The sequence below is a fragment of the Metarhizium robertsii genome (genome assembly GCF_000187425.2).
Source record: "Metarhizium robertsii ARSEF 23 chromosome Unknown MAA_Scf_1, whole genome shotgun sequence".
Classification (NCBI taxonomy): Eukaryota; Fungi; Ascomycota; class Sordariomycetes; order Hypocreales; family Clavicipitaceae; genus Metarhizium; species Metarhizium robertsii.
The window spans coordinates 7,372,403-7,396,178 of record NW_011942149.1 but is presented as its reverse complement, the minus strand read 5'-3'; the positions used below and the strand labels follow the sequence as shown (position 1 = coordinate 7,396,178).

General features: G+C 48.2%; 6 protein-coding genes across 6 annotated transcripts; 3 read left to right on the top strand and 3 right to left on the bottom strand.

Annotated features, from left to right (window-relative positions):
- Positions 1-1,000: 1,000 nt before the first annotated feature.
- On the bottom strand, positions 1,001-2,564 carry MAA_08279 (Monooxygenase, FAD-binding protein; the record flags this gene model as incomplete). Its single annotated transcript, XM_007826277.2, has 4 exons — positions 1,001-1,474; positions 1,525-1,895; positions 1,948-2,182; positions 2,265-2,564. The coding sequence occupies 4 exons, from the start codon at positions 2,562-2,564 to the stop codon at positions 1,001-1,003; spliced, it is 1,380 nt and encodes a 459-aa protein (XP_007824468.2).
- Positions 2,565-3,515: 951 nt separating this feature from the next.
- MAA_08280 (uncharacterized protein) lies at positions 3,516-4,641 on the top strand (the record flags this gene model as incomplete). Its single annotated transcript, XM_007826278.1, has 2 exons — positions 3,516-3,763; positions 3,828-4,641. The coding sequence occupies 2 exons, from the start codon at positions 3,516-3,518 to the stop codon at positions 4,639-4,641; spliced, it is 1,062 nt and encodes a 353-aa protein (XP_007824469.1).
- A 2,520-nt stretch (positions 4,642-7,161) lies between these two features.
- Positions 7,162-8,463, bottom strand: MAA_10758 (uncharacterized protein; the record flags this gene model as incomplete). Its single annotated transcript, XM_011412476.1, has 3 exons — positions 7,162-7,375; positions 7,528-8,335; positions 8,454-8,463. The coding sequence occupies 3 exons, from the start codon at positions 8,461-8,463 to the stop codon at positions 7,162-7,164; spliced, it is 1,032 nt and encodes a 343-aa protein (XP_011410778.1).
- A 43-nt stretch (positions 8,464-8,506) lies between these two features.
- MAA_08281 (uncharacterized protein) lies at positions 8,507-9,126 on the bottom strand (the record flags this gene model as incomplete). Its single annotated transcript, XM_007826279.2, has 2 exons — positions 8,507-8,825; positions 8,897-9,126. 2 exons carry the CDS (start codon positions 9,124-9,126, stop codon positions 8,507-8,509), a joined length of 549 nt encoding a protein of 182 aa, XP_007824470.2.
- Positions 9,127-12,068: 2,942 nt separating this feature from the next.
- MAA_08282 (uncharacterized protein) lies at positions 12,069-12,764 on the top strand (the record flags this gene model as incomplete). Its single annotated transcript, XM_007826280.1, has 1 exon — positions 12,069-12,764. One exon carries the CDS (start codon positions 12,069-12,071, stop codon positions 12,762-12,764), a length of 696 nt encoding a protein of 231 aa, XP_007824471.1.
- Positions 12,765-14,273: 1,509 nt separating this feature from the next.
- Positions 14,274-22,590, top strand: MAA_08283 (Beta-ketoacyl synthase; the record flags this gene model as incomplete). The annotated part of the gene is made up of 10 exons (XM_007826281.2): positions 14,274-14,705; positions 14,851-15,231; positions 15,327-15,459; positions 15,525-15,647; positions 15,736-15,937; positions 16,004-16,754; positions 16,820-19,860; positions 20,022-20,821; positions 20,919-21,573; positions 21,639-22,590. 10 exons carry the CDS (start codon positions 14,274-14,276, stop codon positions 22,588-22,590), a joined length of 7,470 nt encoding a protein of 2,489 aa, XP_007824472.2.
- Between the last annotated feature and the right edge of the window lie 1,186 nt (positions 22,591-23,776).

The following is a 23,776-nucleotide window of genomic DNA, read 5'->3' as shown; positions in this document are numbered from 1 at the left end:
CTGGCATTGGCTCACACAGCAAACAGAGGACTGTTGTCATACGAATGGGACTTGGGGCGGTGACGATGCTCTCTTTTCTCAAAGCTGTCAAATCTTAATTTCTGTGATCCGTAGGGTAATGGGGGAGTTCGTGACGCATGGGTTGCACACGAGAGTAATTGTTTAGCCGAAGTGTTACGTAATCTCGAACGAAGCGGTGTCAGTCCGTAATTAATAAGAAACATTGCTGTTGCATCTTGTGGTTGCAAAACATGAACTATTGAATTAGGTTATAGAATAAAGACCGAGAAATGTACATCGATGCAATCGCCATCTTGAACCACAAAGCTGGCGTGACCGCGGCAGATCAAGTACTCTTTAGACAACTTTTATCGGGCCCCGATAGATGTGTCTGCTCCAGACTAAATAATATCTCATAGTCCACAGAAGGACAAATACAAAGCTCAATAACGACCAAGGTATTGACTGCGGATCCAGCTGTGACGACAGGATCGCGGGGAAGAACACAACGAGTAAAATAAGTGCCATGTAACACTATGAGATGACGAGTTGTCAACAGATATTTGAACTTTGAACTTTGAACTTTGACTAGTCCCATCTACATTAATCCATGACATACATTGCTCTAGAGGGCTACAAAGCTCCTGTCATAACCCTTAAGTACCTATCTAACAGTGTCTTGACTCCCTCTTCATGTTTCGTTCAGTTTACTAGAGCAACTGTCTATAATTCAACGCCTTTAAGTAAAGAGTTGGGTCTCGTCTGATTACTTACAGTGGTATCTCGACACGGTTGTTCCTCATGATCTGGTCGACCGCCCACTGCCCGAGCTCGAAGCCCGGAAGTGAGGTTGTTACGCACGCAGAATAACTCAGCATCACTACTAGTACCTAATTCTGCCATAGTAACAGGTCTGCTAGGCGAGTGGTCCAAGGTTTACTAGACAGAGTGCTTGCATTGTGAGTGCCTGTATGCTTGCCAGCGCAGGTCATTTGCCTGGTTAACGGCGGCCAACGCCGAGGATAACGGCAACCAAAGCAACCAATAACGCAATGGAAAATTTCTTGCAAAAGTCAATCGACTCTGAGATTCCGAAGGAATGTTGCAATGGACATGGCGGCCAGTCTTTGCCAGAACGAGCCGTCAATGGTATAAAGTCCAACACTCCACCGCCGGACACGATTCTCGCAAGATTGCCCACGAGCAAATCTCCGCAATGGCCCATTATGTACCGGGCGAATATCCAGTGAAACGGCCCATCTAAGGCCTCGAGTCTAGTGACATAGCGAGCATCCCCATGAACAGTATCAAGACGTCTGGCCTGTTTCTGGTTGAATCTTTCCAGCACGTTGTTCAGCTCTCTCTCCGACGGCTTGTCTGGATGGTTGGCCTTGACCAGAGTCCGCAGCTGGTTTGTCAAAGCTGCCACAGCTTCAATCGCAGTATTTGCGCCTTGTCCCATGTTGGGAGACATCTGCTTCAATCAATATCCCAACTCTGACCAAATGGAAGGGTAACACCAACCTTGCTGACGCTGTCTCCAATACAAACAATTCGTCGGTAGTGCCAATTCCTAAACATGTGCTCTTCCAGCGGAACCAGAGCAAAGGTGGTTCTTTGTTTCCATACATCGCGGAACTTGATGTCTTTCCAGACAGGGAAATCCCCAACCGACTCGCAAACTTTAATGGCATCGTCTTGTGTGAAGCGCGGGATGTTGGGATACTTGTACTTTTGCTTCAACTTGTAGATGACATTGAAAAAGACATCAGTGCCGCTTGCAGGGAAGAATAAGAAGCAAAAGTCTTTATTGTATCGGATAATGTGCTCCCACCGACCCTCGCCTGGAACCGCTTTACATAGTCCGAAAACGCATGCGAATTCCGCGGACAATCCTAGAAAAGAGACGTCAATTGCAGGCTTGGCTAGGTTCAAAATTCAACTCACCAGATTTTTTCTCTTCCGTCATGAATCCAGCCTGCTCCGAGTTTCCAATCCGCCACATTTCAGAGCGCACAGCGCTGTGAACACCATCCGCTCCAACAACAAGGTCACCCTGGTAGGTTGTCCCATCTGCAGCCGTGACAGACACATTTGATTTCCCATGGCAAATCTCGACCACCTTTTTGTTCATGTGGATCCGGGACTTGTCCTCAAATGCCGAGTACAAAACATTCAGAAACTGTTGTCTCGCAATAACACAGAATGGCAAGCCAAATCTATGCCCTAGTTAGTTTGCGACTTGTTTGTTGACCAAAAAAAACGTCTTGCCTTTCCACTATGTTGCCCGGGCTCTCAGTCTCGATGCAGTGCCCGTCAGGCATATATTGGTATATTTTCGTAATGGGTTCATAGAGCTCGTCCACCTTGGAGTAGACACCTAGCTGCTCCAAGATGCGGGAGCCGTTGGGCATCAGGCCGATGGAAATGCCAGGCTCTGCAAATATGTCTTCATGTTTTTCAAGAATGACATAATCAATTCCAGCGCGGTCGAGACAGTGTCCCAACGTCATTCCAGTGATGGAGCATCCTACAATGATTACCCTGAATGAAGACTTTTCCATTGTTATAAACTGGATATCGCCCAGGGCTAACTAATGACGAAAGTCCAAATTCAATGCCAGTGCATATAATGACGCAGAGAATCATTGTAGCGTAATTCGGTGTGTTTATATAAGGCGGGTCATTCGCCAAACACACAATCATTCAAATATTGCACGATACAATGTAACAAAAAACGACAGCTTTTCAACGCGTCCAAAATCAGCACATTGTCGGTCCGTTTTTTTTTTTTTGAATAAATTCATCCCCAGATAGTCTACGTATCCTTTCGTGTGCTCTGCTCACACTAGAATCGCAAGAGTGTCATTCATGCGAGGCTCGTGAGCTGACTGGTAGACTGCAGCCTCAGCTTGCATGCCCATTCTCGAGTTGTGGATCATGCTACATGCACCATGCAACCCCAAGCGCATCTGTTGGGTGGCTTGATGATGTAGTCTGATGTGGGAGCAATAACAGAGCTCCAGTAGGGCCGAGCAAAAGACAATATTCATTGAATAAAGCCACAGCGTGGATTTGTTGGCGACCTGGTGAGCCGTGCCGATACACTTGATCCCTGCACACAATATCCTCCGCCCCAGAGTCGGTACATGTACCTATAGTGCTGGAACTAGTTTGTTGAAAAAACTCAATGAAATACCATGGGTAACCTTGACCCGGCACTCAGCCCCCACAAGGATTGGCATTTACAATTTTCCTCGCAGAAGTAACCAGAAGCCCAAGCATACCGTGATTTGATGGGGGACAACAGCAAGCACATTCTAAATCATCTTCCAAGACACCAAAAACATTGAAAAGCCTAGCATAGGCCCTTAAACGTTACAAACTTCGATACAGAGCAAGAGACATCAAATCAGGATTCCATGGCTCAATTAACAAAATACATCTTGCCAATCTATGGCCTTTTAGGGCTTTACAGCCTTGGGTACTTCTCTTACCGCAATGGCTACATCGACATGGTCTTGGAAAAGCGCGAAGCGTGGCTTTCCTCGCCCTCGACGGACCCGAGGAAACGGCCACACACGACTGGCATTCAATCGCTCGACGAAACTTTGGCCACCATGTTTGTCTTTTACTGGCCCGTCCTTGACGGCAGCTTCCCCGGGCTAAGCCTCATGTTTTCCAATTATTTCGGAACCATCACATTGTCCCTTGTCTTGGTTTCTTTGGAGTCCCTAAGGAAAGGCAACAGGACGTCGTCATCGTGAGTTATTGCCCTCTGTACTCTTTGCAGTCTAGTTGGTAGCTAAATGCATCCGTTTGAGTAGTTCAACCTTCTTCAGTCCCACACTATGGGGAATGATTGGCATCATGGTGACACTGGCGATTTCGATACCGTGGTACCTCACAGTACACCTCCTCATTTCCAGCACCGCGTCTCACCCTACCATTGAAAACTTGTCCATCCCGATACATGAATTGCGAGCTCTGATTTTCAATGTTGTGTTTGGACTCGTTTTGCCTTGTCTGGCAGTGGCTCTGCCAGAGAGCATAACCGGGCTGCTCTTTACCAGACAGTCAGCAATCGCGCTGTGGCAGTTGTGGCCGTTTTGGAGCACTGCAGTGCATTTTATTGCAAAGCAGTTTATCCCCGTCGCAGAGCGTGACGCGGATCCGAGGGCCCAATGGGAAAAGACTAGGACAGCATTTCGTCTTGTCTACGGGTTAACATTTGCGGTAGCAGCCATCACACATGTTTCAACGTGGGCCATCTCACTGACTGCTGCGTATGCTCTGCCAAACCTCTTGACCGTCGAGACAGTCTCTGCTCTCCACCCGACCAACGTCTTCTTGAACACTTGGCCGTGGTTGCCCATCAAGACGGACTCGATTGGTCAAGGGACGCTCTGGCTAATACAATGGGATCAGGTTTTTGCGGCAGGCGCCATGTACTGGTGGAGTCTTGATCTATATCGAGCTGCACACGCAACCCAGGGCAAGAAGATGGATTGGGGTTGCTTGGCACTCAAATCGATGGCATTTTGTGTTGTATCCGGCTTTACGGGTGCTGCGGTGGAGTTGCTTTGGGAAAGAGAGGAGATGGTTATGGAGGCTGGGCGACCTAAACAAAAGACAAAGTGATACGGCATTAGCAACTCTGTCGATAGCACCTTTAAAACTTGTTAATAGAGATGGTGTGTCAGAACAATCTAGAGCAAGAGACTCCATTTCATTCCATGCCGGCACAGCTTACTTGCCAGCGGTGCTGTCTGTCCGGGCCTCGGTCCGTAACGGAGAAGGGAGTCTGGCGCCTTTCAGCAAAACTTGTTCAATTCATGCACAGAGGCAGTAAATTGACTATCCAATCCTTCTGTTGGCATTCACACTCCTCTTTGAATAGCTGCACCCGAGGACCTAGTTTACTGTCATTTCAACCTTGCATGCATCAACTTCATCAGCAAGTTGATTCGAGACGTGTAGATCAAAGAGTTATGTTATTTATGACTATTCATCCAACGCCACAGAGTGGAGAATACTTGTCGTGTTGGATTTTGATTTGCTCCATGATTACCTCAACCAAGGCATGGATAGTGATGGTCGTCAAGCTCTCTCCCGAGTCTTAGACCTTTCCTCCCGCCCATGTGACGCCGTAATCGCAATTCCTGACAATCAGCCCTGCCGCATCGTACCAACTAAGACTCACACCACGCATTTCAACGCTGTCTCCGACTTTGAAACCCTTGGCCGCCCCATCGGCCGAGATTCCTTCTTCAGTATTCTTGAATTTAAATTTTAGAATCCTAGGCCATCTTTCTTTAGCATCACATTGCGGTTTGGTCGTGGAAAAAGAGCGATAAAGGGTCGCAAAGGGGCCATACCATTCTCCAGCAGTGAAATTTCTATCACCCGAAACTCTCACTTGAATGAGATGGATATTGTCGACTTCAGTAAACATTTTCTCGATGTAGGATCGAGTTGAATTGTAGTTCATGTCTAGTGCTGCGATAGCTAAGGGGGGAGTTAGTTTGCAACATGGCAGAAGGAGACAAGCGGCAAGTGGTAGGGATAGATAGAAGTGAGAAAAGAAGGCAAATAATTACTGTAGTCGCTGTAAGATAGTTCGGGGGAGAAAAAAGACATGACGCGGTCAACGTCGGCGCCATCGTTAAATGCCGCTATAAATGCTTCATGACGGGCTTTGACCAGAGCTTGGTCCTCTGGGTTTATAAACATGGTAGACATGGTGACGGGTTGGAAGTTAGTTGAGGTGAAGAACGGTTAGCGATGTTTCTGGTCGATGTGGCATTCCATGAACTGACATGGAGGTATTTAAAGAAGGGGGCACAGGCATTGTCTCAGCACGTTGACTGTGTTGCTTCCGTAATCCTCCGTGTCTTTTACTGCCTCACCGAACCCCCCTTGCTATCAAGAAAACGGAAAATTCTTATCAGCTGAGCGTAGAGGCAGTGGTACCCACACATACGCGCAATTATTGTTCCCAAACGAAACCTTGCGGGTGCGGCTACTGCTTGTAGTATATCTGCCAAGTTCTGCGCTTACCGCGCGATAGCCCTCATGTCGTTTTTACTCAGTAAACCTTTTGTGCTTTGGGCTTGTCTCTTGGCCTTTTTTGTGCATTCTGTCTTGATGTTGGCAGCCCGGCTTGGCGTCGTCTTCAAAACATCTGAAATCCGATCAATAACAACCAATGGGACGCTAGTAATGCATAAAAGGTGATACTACTGGAAGTTTTTACATGTAGAAGCTTTGATGCCGGGTAGGGGACGGGTTAAACGTATAACTAGTTGGCTGATAGAAACCGAAGAACTGTAGTCCATATCTCATACTTCAATATCCGCTTTATTTGACACGACAATTTACGTCCTTGGTAGCATGACGATTATTTTAGCCGTGTTTTATTTTATAGAGGAATTCTCCTTAAGTGCTTTTTTTTTGGTCCTGATTTCGTCAACATGACTTGAGCTGGTGGGTGACAGGGACCTCGGTGACTATAGGGTGGGTAGCGTATCCCTTCCATGATTGACGCCTAGACAGTGGCATTCGCCCTCAAATTCAGGCCCTGACAAGAGGAGCATGTCATTGGAACATTGCTTTTATTGTACCAGTTGACCTTTCGGGCCATCTTGTATGGAATACTTTCATCTCCCTCAACTACTTGGCTAGGTTGGCCTAGTTTCGACTATAATTGCCCTTTATTCAAGCTCCAGCCTGGCTTAACAGACATTGCAGGAGTAATGTCTTCAAGGGGTTGAGGTTTGTATAAAAATGAAGCAGCATCTCTGTGAATAACCCAACGCATAATATACCTTGGGTGAGAGATGCTGTAACTGTCCAAGCTGAGTATATTCATAACTAGCTAGGCGACTACTACAAGTACCTAAACGCTAGAAAAAAAGAAGACACCTCAGGGTGCTTTGAAGCTCCCGAACTTGATGCGTGAGTCATTTCGCTTGTTGGTGGGCAAAGAGCAGTAGGTCGGATCCCAAGGTCATGGCTTAAACCGAGCCATATCGGGCTCAGCCTGTTGCGGATGCGGCTATAAATAGTCGGCATTGAGCTTTCAACCAACGGCCCAAAGAGTTGGTTTAGGTTCCAATAAACAGGAATTAGACGGAGTGATAAACGGCTGCTGCTTTCAAATCACACAGACTTGTCGTCGGCTGCTGTTCTCACATGGGTCGCTCGGAGAGATTTTAGTACTTTTTGGACATTGTGGCTGCCATATCCGCGGTTCAGGAATAAGCTCTGAGCAATTGGATTTACCAGGTTCAAAATGTCGATCAACCCCGTCTTGGAATTTTGTATAGCCCGCTCTATTTCCTTGATCATCTTGGCGGTGACGGCCGTATTCTTCCTACGCGCTAGTTTAGTACAAGTCTCCGTGGTAGAGAGAAGCGTAAGAAGGGGAAGAAAGGGCTGTACATTATTCCTGAAAACTTTGAGGAGCATAGAATCAGAATACTAGGTCCAAGAGGATCAGCTAGCATCCACCATCTCTTTCCATACCGCTTCCTATCGTGAAATTTGGCTCGCATCTCAGATTTTTCTTCAGAGCTAGCAGCAGCCCACTCCGGATAGGTATTTTTAATAATATTATCAATCAAGCAACTAATACCTCCTCTTCCCACTCCTGTAGCTGGCTTTTCACAGGTGGCTGTGCGGTTTTTCCACGTGCGGCAAGCCTTTTCATATTCCAGGTGAAGTAGGACCATAGCCATCCTGCTTCTGATAGCATCATCTCCCATCTGCCTATCTAACAGGCACACATTCCAGTAGGCCTTTTGTAAGCTTTCGTATCCGTCAGCGCCCTTGGCCTCGTTTGGAAACCAGACTGTACGCCAAATACCATCTCTGACCCAGCGTGGCAGGTTTGTTTCCAAAAATTCGACATAGTCGGCCCGAATGCATATGCGTAGTGCATAGTTGACCTTGAGCAAAGCTGCATCGGAGACGCTAGTCAGAGCCTTGGCTGCATCGTGAGGTGTGTTGCTAACGGGAGAATGTGTGTCGCCAACAAGGCACTCTTCGGGTGAGTCGAAGTCGGATGAGGGAGTCTTTCTGGAAAAGTATACGGCATTGCTCTTTCCGGAACGCGGAGTCCGCGGCCCTCCATTTCCGTTATTTCCGCCCTCTGCGGCAATTGACAGAGAGTTGTCGAATTCCACGACGATGGAATCCCCTAAGGGACCGGCTGGGCTGGGAGACCGGGCATTTTGTATCATGCGTGTCACCGCAGCTGGCTGGTTGGGGCAAGATCCGCTCATACCGCCTCCTGTCAAGTCGGCATGGCCCTCAAATTGCATCAAGTCAAAGTCTGGTAACGGCAATATGCAACCCCCTAACAGCCCCTTACTGGAGGCTATCCACTGATATTAGCCTGGGTGGCATGCGGGATCCATGCTGTCCCCTTGTCACTCCAACGGGTTACTTACGAGAAGTCATTTTATGCACTGCGTGGTTGGTGCTTGGCAGCCCTAGGCCGAAGTTACGCGCCTAGAGACAGAGCATCCTGGTTACTTCCACTCTGAAGACGACGGTAGTATCGGGGCCGGGTCCAAACCTGGGAGAGGTCAATGTCAATTGCGGCGGGGTTATTTTGCCTTGAGGGACCCAGTTCAACCCTATATTCAGAGCTCTGGGTATAAACGACATCGTCCTCGTGTCTATCGGCGGCGTAATCAGCCAGTACCTTGTTCGTAAGGGCGGGACTCGTAAGCCCTTTCTGATATGGGCAGCCGAAGTCGTGTGTTTGGGTTGCTCCCAGATTGAAATCGGGGGTCTCTGCCGATATCCACATGTCGTTGCTGCGAATAATGACGCAACCGGTTAGTTAACTCAGGAGCGGCCGATAACTATCCCCATTGCCGAGGCTTACACTGGCGATTGCTCGTGTTCAAGGACCAGTACGGGTTTGACAGAGACAACATCTCCTACGACCACCGGCCGGTATTTGATTCTGAACGGACTGAGCCGGCTTGCGAGGGCATCGAGAGCGGTAACATCACCTTCGTCAAGGAGCGATCTTGTTGCCTCGATGAAATGATGTGTATTATCTGAAATCGGTGTGTAGGTGGACAAGGACTCTGGCTGCGCATAGCATGCCATACTGAGAATTAGCAGTAGTCTTTCTCGGTAAGTGGTGATGGATTGGATAGTGCCGCCATTAACACCTTTGGGGTTATATCTGGAAGATGGCACCTTTAAATATATGAGCATCACCACGACCAATCGTGACAGAAGTTCCAGATACTTCGTGACTGGGATAAGCACAATAAGCGTGCAAGATTATAAAGCCACACCACTAGCCCTGTATACACCTAGAGAGCATGCCCGACGGGTTAATGTTCCTACGAGTGAAACGCACAAATTTGGTCTAATATACTTGGCAATGTTTTGTCAGTGACTTGTCTACTTGACGATAACTTACACCGTGGTTTGTTTCATTTCAACTAGTTATGTCCGTTTCTTCTTTTTCATTTCTTTTTTTTATAATACTAGTAATGCGTCTTATCTTTTCCGTTGTTGCGTAGACACACAGTGGCTTAGTTCCAGAGAGCAACTTTATACCTGCTTCTTTGAGACTGCCAAGACTACCAGACCCTCTGACAGTCGCAAGAACTATCCAAACAAAAAGTACGATCCATAACAACGTGCATGGCAGAGTCTCCTATAACAGAGGCATAAATAATTCCGTTGGCGGGAATTATTGTGGACAAAGGAAATAACCTGCAGGCTCGGTAGCATTATAGAATTGAGCATATGCAAGACAGCATGTATTAATAAATGTGGTAATTTGCAGTCGCGGCTACGGCATTACAACTCGCAAGTCAGTCAAAAGTCAAGGATTAAGCAATACACGTGACGTGATTTGGGAACCCCAGGTTCGCTCACAGGTGCACAAAGATTCCACACGTTAAAGGGCGCAGCATTGATCACGTTTATGCGTTATAGTTCTCTCACCTATATTTCAAGCAATCCGCCAGCGCCCGACGCCAGCATGGTCGCGGCAGGTCTGGGTGAAACGAGCAAATACCGAACCAGGCATAAATTGCCATCCGGACGGCACCGAACCGAGAGTAGTTCACGCCATGGAGGCCATTTAAGGTTAAGGCCAGGCCAGGATATTACGAAATAGAGTTTAGATGAGCCGGATAGGTGGAGATGCAATTAGCCAAGGCACCTTGCCATAGGCTGCGGAGTACTCGGCGGAAACAAGCTAAGCCTCAACTGACTCGCGAGCTAGGCTGATAAAACGCCATCCTGACCTGACCGGCAAGTCCCATCATTTGTCCGAGAACTATGCCCATTTCGCCACTAATACCCGAGAGGACGCTTACGTAACAGCTCCTGTATGGCGGTCAATCTACATAATACGCTGCCTGCTTGACAGGAGAGAAGGGTAGGAGCCCGTGGCTAGCATGGACTTAAGTCTACCGCCGATCCAGATAAGATTATACCCGAGGAGCAAAACCAAATGCCGAGAGGCATGCTGGCATCTCTCCGAATTACTTCGGGCGGGGCGAATGCGCATAGCGAAAGCAGCCAGATGCAGTCTAGCGCCGGGTCATGCCGCGCCCTATCCGCGTGTCTCGTATTTATGTCCTTGTAGGCCATCCAGGTGCGTAAGTGTCAAAACCTCAACTAGGAGTTAAGTTCAGTTTAATGCCTATCTCCTAGAGTCAAATAAAAAGGGAGAGCTCCGAGAGTTTTGTTTTCCGTTAATTTGAATCCTTTATATAGCCCTTGCATGCTTGATCCCCTTGTAGTCTGAATAGGTTGTAATTTTGAAAATGCAAATAACGTAGATAACAGCCGGCTTGGCGTTGGCTGAAGCTTTACTTGCTCAAGCTAGAAGCGTCCAAGGACTTTTATACCTAGTAGCCTAGGGAATCGTATGTTGCGACCCAGACTACAAGTTGCAGCCAAGCCCGCAAGATAGACCGGCTACACGAGCCAGTCTGCGATGGCGGGTACAACCGGGAAAATACCGGGAAAAGAGAGCCTGTACTATACAACTCCTGAATTATTGTTAAAGGGATTGATACTTAGCGCCGCTTCCTCTAGCAGTACACACCGCTTTTACAGCTATTATATGCTTGCTTTTTTAAAGCTAATAAGTAATATAAGGTGAATTTATATAGTATTAAGTGTAATTACAAAAGTTCATTATTATATAAACAGCCTTCTAAAAGTTATAATTATAAAAATATTAATAAAAATATATTATTAAAAGCTAAAAAATATTAAAAAAATAAAAAGAAATTAAGAAAGAATTAAGAAGAATATTATAAAGCTAATAAATAAAAAAGAATATTATATTATAATATTTCCTTTTATTATAAAAAGTAATTAAATTTAATAATATAATACTTATATATATACTTTTATACTAGTATATTTATAAGAATTTATTTTCCCTAAAAAAATATAATATATACTTACTATTATATATTTTATTTATAAAGAATAATATAGAAACTAAATTAATATAAGTTAAAATATAAATATATAACTACCCTAAGCCAATTTGTTGAGAAAACTCAACGAATTACTGCGCAAATACTCCGAAACGCGTGGCACGCTAGCTATCTCCTTCGGTTGAGGAAACTTGAATAGCTAAAAATTATAGATTGACACGTATACGCTTTCAAGCCCGGCGGGGTTTCCCAAAGAGCTTTGATTCAATTCAACAAACAATTACTGCATAGGATTATGAATTTGTGGTTTGGTCGCAGTGGAAGTTTTTTCAGATTTGTCTCTATCAAGAAAAGAGGGGAGTCAATTTACTCTGCTTTTTCTGATCCACAAGTGCACAGTCATGTCACAACGGCAAGATTCGCTCGACAAGCTTTAATACATCACAATACCTTGACAGGGTCGCCTAGAATGTGGGTGTCTGAAACTGCCTGTTGTTTTTAAAATCTTTAGTCGCCTCTTTTTTTCCCTTCTTCCCTTTCCTCTTTTCACCTTGTTGAACATTACCCAACTTTAGTTTTAAGAGGCCTCCTATGCCCTATTCTTCTACACACCTGAAGCAAACTACCATCATGGAATCCAAAGACAACTACTATAATCCCCTCGTTCTGTGGGTATACGATTTCTTTGTGCAAGTTCTCACAAACACCTTCTGGTGGCGCTGTTCCACCAAATCCGTACTTACTCCCTTCTTCGTCGACAACGCCAGTCCTAATCATATGGAAGTGGGAGCTGGAACGGGCTACTACCTTCGTGCAAAGCTCGATCATGAAAAAAGGCGCATTAAGCTCGGCGACAACACAACTACATGGCCTCAGAAACTGACACTTGTCGATTTCCACACACAATGTATGGAAAAAGCCGTGAACCGCATCAAGTCGGACTGTCCCGTTAAGCCTGAGTGCGTGCTTGCCAATATTATGGAACCTATTCCTCTCAAGGCGCAGAAATTCGACTCTATCTCCCTCATGTACGTCTTGCACTGCATTCCTGTCTCCCCAGCCGCCAAAGGTCGGGTTTTCGCAAATTTGAAACCGTTTCTTCATGACGAGGGGACGCTCTTTGGTTGTACAGTTTTGGGCAAGGGAGTAAAGCACAACCTTATTGGCAGCTTTTTGATGTGGTTGTATAACTACATTGGCATGTTCGGAAACTGGCAAGATTCCAAGGAAGATTTTTTGGTATCGTTGAGAGAGAACTTCGAGATTGTTGAGAGTGAAGTTGTTGGGGTTTCGCTGCTTTTCAAGGCGCAAAGGCCAAGACGCTGATACGGAATGCTGTTTGGGGCGAGGCGTAGGAGGTTTATAAAGTAGAGCTATAACAAAAATACATCTCTTACTCGCTTGGATATACGGGATTTGACCTCTTATATATGCAAGTTATAGGTAGACAGAGTCCGTCGTCCGCGTTTTCAGATATATAATGCAGCAAAATAGCAGGCTATTATCACCACCGTGTCTCTACTCTTTTCTTTCATGCATATGTGATAGCTTTGAAAGAAATCGATAAATAAATTGCAAGTATTTGCTCTATATCGCTGTATATAGTTTAAATAATTACTCTATTCCATTTTTAATTTACAGTTTCAGACCAAGACGTAAACTCATTAAAGACAAGAAAGTATAACCTGCAACTTAGTAATATTTGACATGTATAGAAAATGAACTCGAGACGATAATCGTCATGGAAAAGCTTATTTGTGAGAGTAGATACCAATTGCACAATTACCTCTTTCGTCGACCATGAATCTCTCTCCGCTGTTCTTGCTTCGGAATTATTTGTAGCCCTACGTGCCTGCCAGTAATAAACTGAGGGAAACGTGTAAGTTTACTCTTCCCTCCCGCATAAAAAGTGCAATAAAATTAAGAAGAAAAAAACTTATTAATTTATCTACAATACACAATCTCTAAATCGTCGTTATTACAAAGTAATCGCCGGTAATACAAAGCTACCGGGTAGGCGTTTAGATTGCGGAGGCATATCGAGTCATGCTTACGGTTTACCATGCTCCAAGCGAGCCGACCCCCTGCAAATTCTACAGAACAGTATGCTGCCTTTCAAAGACCCTTGCAATAAAAGCCACGGAATAAAATATAAGATGCTCAGTCATTCGAAATCGAGTTATTCATACACAATTGGGTAAGTTCTAGAAAAGCAACCTATGAGTCATCCAGAACAGACTAGACAGAGTAGAATGTTGGACTTTTTTTTGCAAGTAGTGATTAAGCATACATATGGACCCAGTATACTATGTAGAAGTATGCAAGAAACCTGTTACACCTTGGTACTCCTTACTCAAAAATGGACTGATTGTGCAGGGGGTCAAAAGGCGCAACGGGTATGCCTAGCTCGCTTGTGGAGTACATTGTGCTCACGGCTAAATTTATCATGTATTCTACAATCTGATTTATTGAGAAAACTCAATGAAATATTATGCTTGTGGAAAGGTAGACTGCCCCGTTTCAACCGGTGTTTTCAGTGACTATGTCCTGTGTGGACTGCGTCTTCTGGCACTGGGCACCAAGCACTTCGCCAGCAGGTAATGGGGAAAGCCACGCCAATTGTGCTCATGCGAGATACTACTCTGTTGGTATTGAGTCTATTGATATAACTGACCCTCTGCACTTGGAAAAGTCATGGTCGTCGCATCTTAAATACCTGTCCAATTATCCCCCGTCGCTGCGCTTCCAATCTCCATCTCGACAACTCCCCCGTACGCACATTTCAACACTTGGTCTTGTATCTTTAACAAATACATAAACTGAAAAACCGACACCATGACACCAGAGCCAATAGCCATCGTTGGGTCGGGCTGCAAATTCCCTGGATCTTCTTCATCGCCATCACGTCTCTGGGAGCTTATCAGCAAGCCGAAGAATGTCGCCACCAAGCCACCACCGGACCGTTTCAACATGGATGGTTTCTACGATCCAAATCCAGCAAATCCATTGACCACAAATGCCAAAGAATCATACTTTATTTCCGAAAATATAAGGGCATTCGACGCGTCCTTCTTCAATATTGCGGCAAATGAAGCGACTAGCCTGGACCCCCAGCAACGGTTGCTACTGGAAACTGTTTACGAGTCTCTGGAAGCTGCTGGCCTAAGAATGGAAGCTCTTCGAGGTTCATCCACCGGCGTGTTTTGCGGAGTTATGTGTGCAGACTGGGAAGCCGTTGTGGGATTGGACAAGGCTGTCCCAGAATATGTGAGTAGACTGGTCGAAATGGCGAGGTCCTCGAGAGCGTTTCCGAAATTGAATCATGAGTTCAACATCAAACTCGCTGAGAAATGATGCTCTGGGTCATCTTACTGTCGTTGAGTGATGCTGACCACAATATCCTCGAATTTAGGCCATTTCCGGCCTTGCACGTAATAACCTGGCCAACCGCATCTCCTACTTTTTTGATTGGAACGGCCCCTCCATGTCCATTGACACGGCTTGTTCTTCAAGTATGGTGGCTCTGCATCAGGGCGTCTGTGCTCTACAGAATGGCGAATGCGCAACCGTAGCCGTTATAGGAACGAATCTGATCTTGTCTCCCAACTTGTACTTTGCGGCGTCGAATGTCAAGATGCTATCACCGGAGAGCCGTGGCTACATGTGGGATCACAGGGCAAATGGTTACGTACGAGGAGAAGGAATAGCCTCCTTGATCCTCAAGCGACTGAGTGACGCCGTGGCCGACGGCGACCCGATAGAATGTGTAATCAGAGCCTCGGGTGTGAATCAGGTATGCTTTACGCTCTTCTACTGCAACTCTTATTTGAGAAAGGGTTGTAGCAATGACCATTCTGATTCCAACTTTCTGACGATGCATCACCGCAGGATGGGAGGACACTAGGCTTGACCATGCCTTCGGGCAAAGCGCAGGCGCAGTTAATTCGGTCAACTTATGCCCTGGCAGGACTTGACCCGACTCGTCCAGAGGATCGACCACAATATTTTGAAGCTCATGGCAGTAAGTGGCCAACATGCCCTCTTCACTTCGGCCTCTGTCGAGTCATGTCTAACAATGGATGATAGCGGGCACACAAGCTGGAGATTACCAGGAGGCTACTGGTATCTACAGCACCTTTTTTGGAGCGAGTCCAAAAACATCCACGGACGACGTGTTGCATGTGGGGTCCATCAAGACGGTCATCGGCCGTAAGTATTGCAGATTTCTCAACCCGACGCGAGTTTGCAGTGTTTGCTTTATGTGAAGATGTGCTGATGTTGAGTTGCAAATACTAAGACGGCGAGGGGTGCGCTGGTTTGGCTGGTATAATCAAGGCATCCTTGTGCATACAGCATGGCACGATCCCTCCCAATCTTCATTTTGAACGATTGAACCCCAAGCTGGAGCCTTATTCATCATGTCTCAAAGTTCCAACTGAACCTGTGCCCTGGCCACAGCTACCGCCTGGGGTCCCGCGTCGCGTTTCAGTCAACTCTTTGTAAGTTTACACACGGCCAGGTGCCCATGTTTAGCAAACAGACGTTAGCTGACGCGCAACATGTAGTGGATTTGGTGGCACGAACTCACACGCTATCCTGGAGAGTTACGAGCCAAACCTGCACCGGAACCCAAAAAGCCACTTGAATGGGACGAGCAAACACCCGCCTTCCTTGCTCCCGTTCGTCTTTTCGGCTGCTTCAGAACGGAGCCTTGGGGCTGTTCTCGACAAGTATGCCAGATACCTCAAGGAAAATCCTACCGTCAAGGCTGCAGACTTGGCCTGGTCGTTGATGGAAAAGCGTTCGGCGCTCAAGTACCGACTGACGCTATATGCGCCTACTATCGAGGAGCTACAGACCGAGATCGAAAAAGAAATGGCACTTCGGAAGGCTGATAACCCATCCACAGTCATATCGCGTCCTGATACCGGGAAGAAGAGTATTCTCGGCATCTTTACAGGTCAAGGCGCACAGTGGCCGCAAATGGGACTGGATCTGCTCTCGACTTTCCCAGTCACCCGAGGCTGGTTTGAAGAGCTGCAAGAATCGCTAGATCAGCTACCTGCCGAGTACCAGCCAGACTTCTCCTTGATTGAAGAGCTGGCTGCTCCAAAGTCATCGTCTCGAATTCAAGAGGCGGCTGTCGCACAGCCTCTCTGCACTGCCGTCCAGATTGTGCTGACCAGGCTCCTCGCTACCCTTGGGATTTCTTTTGATACAGTCGTGGGCCATTCCTCAGGCGAAGTTGCTGCTGCGTACGCTGCCGGCGTTCTAAACGCCCATGATGCGATACGGATTGCATATCTCCGAGGGAGGGTAAGTTGATAAGCTTCTACCAAGCTCGGCTGCTAAGTTTTCACAACACTGACTTGACTACGTAGGTCGCCCATCTTGCCGGTGCCAATAACAGAGCCGGTAGTATGTTGGCCGCGGGCCTGTCTGTCCAGGAAGCAACGGACTTTTGCGAGAAGCCCGAGTTTGCCGGACGCATTAGCATCGCAGCGTGCAATTCCCCATCCAGTGTCACCCTTTCGGGCGACGCAGATGCTATTCAAGAGACTGACCTGCTGCTGAAAAGCCAGGACAAGTTTGCCCGTCGGTTGCTTGTAGACACGGCATATCATTCGCACCACATGCAGCCCTGCTCGGACCCGTATCTTCGTGCCATGACAGGATGTAAGATTCAACTGGGACAACCAACTGCCACGACGTGGTTCTCGACTGTGCACGCGGGCAAAACCATCAACGCTTCAAGCCATGGCACTGCTCTGGTGGCAGAGTACTGGAAGGACAACATGCGCAACCCTGTCCTTTTCTATCAAGCCTTGATGGCAGCCATCGCGGCCTCTCCTCCCGGTCTGATCATCGAAGTCGGACCACATCCTGCCCTCAAGGGACCGGCTCTGCAGAGTCTCTCCGAAGTCTCCCAATCAGCCTCATCAACCCCGTACATTGGCACCCTGAGTCGTGGTTCAACCGGAGTGCAGGCGCTTGCCGTTACCATTGGCTCTCTCTGGACGCAGCTTGGAGCAGAGGGGGTCAACGTTGACCAATACATGTCCCTCTACGACCAATCTAGGAAGCTGCAATTCATCCAAGATTTGCCCTCTTACCCCTTTGATCACAGCCAGTCATATTGGACCGAGACGCGAAGATCCAAAGCCTACCTTGGCCGGGGCCGGCGCCATGAGCTTCTCGGGGATCTGAGCGAAGAAGTCACTGAGGGAGAATGGCGGTGGCGCAACTTTTTGTTCCAGAGAAATCTTGAATATCTCGAAGGGCATCAGATCCAATCCCAGACAATATTCCCCGCAACTGGATATGTGGCCATGGCATTAGAAGCCGCCGCACTCATGGCAGATGGACGAACCATGCGTCTCGTGGAGATTAACGACCTCGTCATCAACCAAGCCATTGCCTTCCTTGACGATAACAAAGGCATCGAAACCGTGTTCCGAGCATACCAAGTACGATCCGAGGGTAGCGTTACCAAGGCATTCTTCAGCTGCCATGCCGATATTGGAGGGACACTCAAGACTTGTGCCTCTGGCCAGATAGTTGTGACTTGGGGCAAGGTGGATGCAAATCTTCTGCCTACGCAGCCTCCGTCCGTCTCCGGAATGTCAGCCGTAGAGACGGATGAGTTCTATGCCTCGTTGGGCAATTTGGGCTACGGCTACACGGACTTGTTCCGCGGCATCACGCAACTAAAGCGCAAGCTGAATACGTCCCGCGGCCTTCTTAACAATGTTGAAAGCGATTCTCTTCTTCTGCACCCTGCGACAATGGACTGTGGATTGCAATGCCTGCTTGGCGCCATTGGGGCGCCTGGCGATGGATCGCTCTCTCGTCTCCAGATACCGACCCGAATCCAGTCAACCATCATCAACCCAATGTTTTGCGGCAAATGCAGCATCTCAGCAGGCAAATCACTCCCGTTTGAAGCGGCCGTCACTGGGTTGAGCGCGGATGGAGCTTCAGGAGACGTCAGCTTATTCACGCCCGACGGCCACGGTCTGATCCAGTTTGAAGGCGTCCACGTAACTCCGTTGATGCAGCCTACGGCAAAGGATGATCGTCCAATGTTCTCACAAATCACCTGGGGCAGTATCGAACCCAACGCCGAGGCCGTCGATGGACCGCCGCCGCCCTTGCAGTTCTGCCCCGGCGACAAGGATGACCCGCAGCACATGTGCTTTTCAGTCATCCAGGAAATACTTTCCAAACTGACAGCCCAGGACCGCAAGAACCTTGAGGGATTTCGACGCGATGTGGTTGAGTGGTTTGACCATGTGGTTGAGATGACGCGTCAAGGCAAACACCCCCTTTGCAACAAGGAGTGGGTAGACGAAGACCCAGGCGAAGTCCTCGACGTCCTATCAAAGACAGCACAACCTATCATCGTGGAGATGACAGAGAAGACAAGGAAACACTTTCTAGGCTTCTTGCGCGGCGAGACTCCCATGATAGAAGTTTATCGCCAGGACAATCTCCTCACCAGATTCTATGATCAAGAACAGGAGCTCAAGTACATGAGTCTGAGGGTTGGCGACTTGGCCGGACAACTAGCCTTTAGGTATCCTCGCATGAAGATTCTTGAGATTGGAGCCGGCACCGGCTCAGCAACCAGAGCCGTTCTCAGGCGCATCGGCCAGTACTTCCATTCCTACACCTTCACTGACATCTCGGCTGGCTTTTTTGAGGACGCCGAGGCCACCTTCACCGAGCATGCTGATAAAATGGTCTACCGCGTACTCGATATTGAAAAGAGTCCCGTGGAACAGGGCTTTGACGCAAACTCGTACGACTTGGTCATCGCAGCCAATGTCCTTCATGCCACCAAGTACCTACAGCCGACCATGACCAATGTTCGTACCCTGCTAAAGCCCGGGGGCCATCTTATTGCCCTGGAGATCACAAACGAGAACATTTTGCAAGATGCCATGTTCTTCTGCGCCTTCGAGGGATGGTGGCTTGGCAAAAACGACAACAGACCCTGGGGTCCCAAAATCTCAGTGCCAAAGTGGGAAGACCTTCTCAGGAAGACGGGCTTCGGTGGCGTGGAAACGATCATCCCGTCGCCGGAAAAGCCCGAGTACGCATACTGGGGTTACTCGACCTTTGTGACAAAGGCAGTCGAGGATGGTGTAGAGACACTCCGCGAGCCCTTGGCCGTCGCACCAGCTGCATCGGCTAAACTTGAGAGCCTCATGATTATTGGCGGTGCAACAGAGAAAACTTCACGTCTCGTTCCCGAGCTGCAGAAGCTACTGGCCCCTTACTTCCATCAGGTTTATGACGCCTTGACCATTGATTCCGTAGAGTGTTCTGATGCACCACTGGCCGCAATCCTATGTCTTGCAGACATGGACTCTCCGTGTTTCCAAGACTTGACGGCTCAGAAACTGAGCTGCTTGAAGAGGTACGTTTCCGAGTTTCTTGTGGGTGCAGTTTGCCCCCTCTGTTGGCCAACGCCTGAAATCACAAAATGCCACTCCGTGTCAGCGACAAGGAACGGCATGTCCAAGACTTTCAGGCGATCAGTCTCCCATACTTTATTTACATGTACTCACCTCATTTTAGGTTGCTAGAAGCCGGCCGGAGACTCTTGTGGGTGACGGCGGGTTCCGAGTCTGAAAATCCATATCTGAGTATGAGCAAAGGATTTCTCAGTTGTATCGGATACGAGTACAAGGGTTCACTTCATCAGTATTTCAACATTGTCGATCCGGATGCTGTTAATGCGACACTCCTCGGCACAACCCTCATGCGCATGGTTCAGTCCGAGTTTACCAATGATTACAGTCTTTCCAAGGGTGTTGGTAGCGTCGAGCTTGAGCTTCGCTTCGAAGACAACGTCATGAAGATTCCGCGAATCATGAATGCGACTTCACTAAACCAGCGATACGCCGCGGCCCAAAGAGCCGTCTATAACCAAGTGAGCTTGGAACAGTCAACTGTCGAGCTTCGCTCCAACAAAGACAATTTCGAGTTTGTAGAGACAGTTGACGATGTGAGAGACGCCAGTTTCGACGAGCATCAATCCATGGTTCAGATCCGTGTCCGATATTCTGTCTCTCTGGCGTTGAGAGTAAAGGGTGCTGGCTTTTTGAGTCTCATCTTGGGAACCCACGAGGTCTCCAACGCACGGTTTGTCGCCTTTGCAACCAAGAATGCATCCAGAGTCTCGTCGCCCTCGGCGTGGTGCTGGGAGCTCCCCAACCATATTGCCGAGAGCCAAGAGCCCCAGTTCTTGAAGATTATGGCATCTGCGGTGATGGCTAGAAACATCATTGAACAGGCAGAAACAAATACAGGTCTCTTGGTCCATGAGGCAAGTGATTATCTCAAACACGCCATTTGGACCGCCGCTGTTGCCAAGGGTAAGCCTCACTTCCTTTCTCCAGGCGAATCCTGGAGGACAACTCCCGCTCCTCTCCCAGTGGTATTTGGCAATTCTGACTCTCCAATCTTGATTAGGTGTCCAGCCATATTTCAGCACCAGTGTTGCTGCCGTCGCGGAGTCGAGTTCCAGCATCTTATTCTTCCATGACGCGAGCTCGTCTCGAACGCTTTCTCGTCTGCTTCCTACCAATCTTTCGGTCATAGCCAACTTTAGCGAGACGCCCAATGGAGTGTTTTCAAAGGTAAAGTCACTGCTGTCCGAGGATGTTCAACGACACCACAATGGTACCCTTTGCAGACTGTCGCCGTTGGCTTCAAAGGGGCTCAAAGTGGCCGCAGTGAGCGAAACGTTCAAGATTGCACGTGTCGTGGCTGGCGAAGTCATGCTTGTGCTGGCCAAGCACTTCGAGTCAAGTGAAAAGACCAATGTGATCAACGTGGAGCAGGTTCCTCGCCGAGGTTTGAGAGCGAGTGAAGTCGAGATTATTGACTGGACCCAAGCGAGTGAGCTCCCAGTTCGAGTTTCTTCTGCAAGTTCCCAAGTCAGACTATCAGGTAGCAAAACGTATCTCCTCGTTGGCATGTCGGGCGACCTCGGACAATCGGTATGCCACTGGATGATCACCAGAGGAGCACGCAATATCGTTCTGGCCAGTCGAAACCCCAAAGTCGACCCACAATGGATCGATGAGATGTCGAAATTGGAGGCCAATGTCAGGGTAGAGTCCATGTAAGTCCTGACATGTCAAGAAGGAATCTCTTTATATCTGCAATCAATACTGACAAACGCAACAGGGACGTCACTGACCGAGAGTCCATCCTCAAGGTCGACCGCACCATTCGTCGAAACCTGCCACCCGTCGGTGGAGTTGTCAATGGTGCCATGGTCCTGCAGGACCAAATGTTTTCAGATTCCCCATTGCAGAGTATACTGGGGACGTTCAGGCCAAAGGTCCAAGGCAGCCGCCTGCTTGAAGAAATATACGGCGGAGACGGTTTGGACTTTTTCATCCTGTTTGGATCTGCAACTGCCATTCTCGGCAACATGGGACAGTCTTCCTATGCAGCCGCCACAAACTTCATGAGGAGCTTAATACGGCGGCGACGAGAGAAGAACCTCGTTGGAAGTATTATTCATCCCGCCGAAGTCTGTGGAGTTGGGTACATCTCACGCATGGGCAGTGACCTGTCACGACTCATGAACAAGCTCGTCGGCAGACACATTGTATCAGAGAGAGATTTGCATGAAACTTTTGCCGAGGCCATCCTGGCGGGTGATCCGGCGTCCGGGCGTGACCCAGAAGTAATGTCCGGCTTCACGCAGCATGATCCCGACGAGACACCCGATCTTATTTGGTACAGTAATCCGCAGACATGGCCGCTCGTCAACTACCGACTGCATTCCACCTCGTCGCAGTCGACAAACACGCTCATGCCTATCAAGCAGCAGCTAGCATCTGCGACCAATGTGGCCGAAGCAGAAGAGGTGGTCCTGGCCGCGCTCAAGGCAAAGATTATCCAAAAGCTCCACCTCTCCGAGGATATATCTGTGACTCCAGATACCCGGTTGGCGGAGCTGGGTGCTGATAGCTTAGTTGCTGTTGATCTCCGGACATGGTTCATCAGAGAACTCGAGGTCGAAATTCCCATTCTGCATATCCAGAGCGGAGCATCAATCGGAGATCTTGCCGCGACTGCTACATCGAAGCTGCCATCCGGCTTCATTCCAAATGTAGGAAAAGACTGAAACACCCTGGAATAGACATGGATCGCATGTAAGCTTGCGTAGTGTTGTTTCTATAATTGATGCAGCGCTTATCTGACTCTGGGAGAGTCTTGGGCCTTGAGTCGGTTGTCTCGTCGAGGAAGGCGTCTCTCGTGACGCGTTTTTAATCTAGGATTCTCACATAAGTAAGGCAGTGATGTGACAGATGGTTTGCGTTTGGGAAAGCAGTGTCAACCTTGTTGGCGATGCCACGCATGAGTGGGAATTTGGAGGCAAGATCGAGAAAAGAGTCGGAATTGTGCTTCCTCTGCGTCCGGGCAGATGGCTATCGTGTTTGTATTCATAGGCTCTATTGAAAATGCAATAACAGCCCCCGTAAACCGCTTTAGTTCCCCGAAATTTGTACCAAGTCTTCGATGCTGACCCACGCTTGTTCCTCTTCCTTCGCCGTGGCATCTATCAAGGACGTGTTTGTGGTTAATTTTGTGGTCAATCTCACCGTCGCATATGTGGTAACGCTCGAGGGACTTGAGAAAGATGGTCTCTTTCAATTCTCGCGGCTGAGAACCCTCCGTACCCGCATGGCCTGTTACCTTTCGTACTCTTCGGCCCTCTTCATCATATGTATATCTTGCGCAGCCAGAAAACGTGGTACAAATGGCAAGGTTCCATAACATGTTGGAGTTTACACGTCTAGAACGCGCTACCGCCGTCAAGTTTGTCCCGCTGGCGTACAAGTGGCAAGACGTCGACACTGTTGTCGATATTGGAGGTGTAACCGGAGCAATCTGGCCCTCGCATCTATCTAAATCTTCCTCAATAGGTTTATTATATTCAAGGAAAGTGACCTCAAGCGTTCCGCCAAAGCAATGCCCAAGTGATCGTACGTCGCTCTTAACAGCAGTGAGGGTGATTTACTGTCCGAATTCGACGTCTCAGATGCCGTTTCCAAGGCTGTCGCCGTCGTATCATCCTTCTTTCTCCCGTTCTCCCCCCATGATCCTTTAGTTTTGTAGACAGTTGCTCAACAAGGCGCCGTATAAGGTACAGTTCACTAAGAACCAGCTGTGCTGCCATGCGTGCTGAGTCTGTGCCATTAAAGCAGTACTTGCCCACAACAACAGGGTTTGACCAGTCATGGTCTGATGAGGAAGTACACAGTGATACTGTCAATGACAAGCCAGAGGAGGGAGGTGCCTTTTGAGAT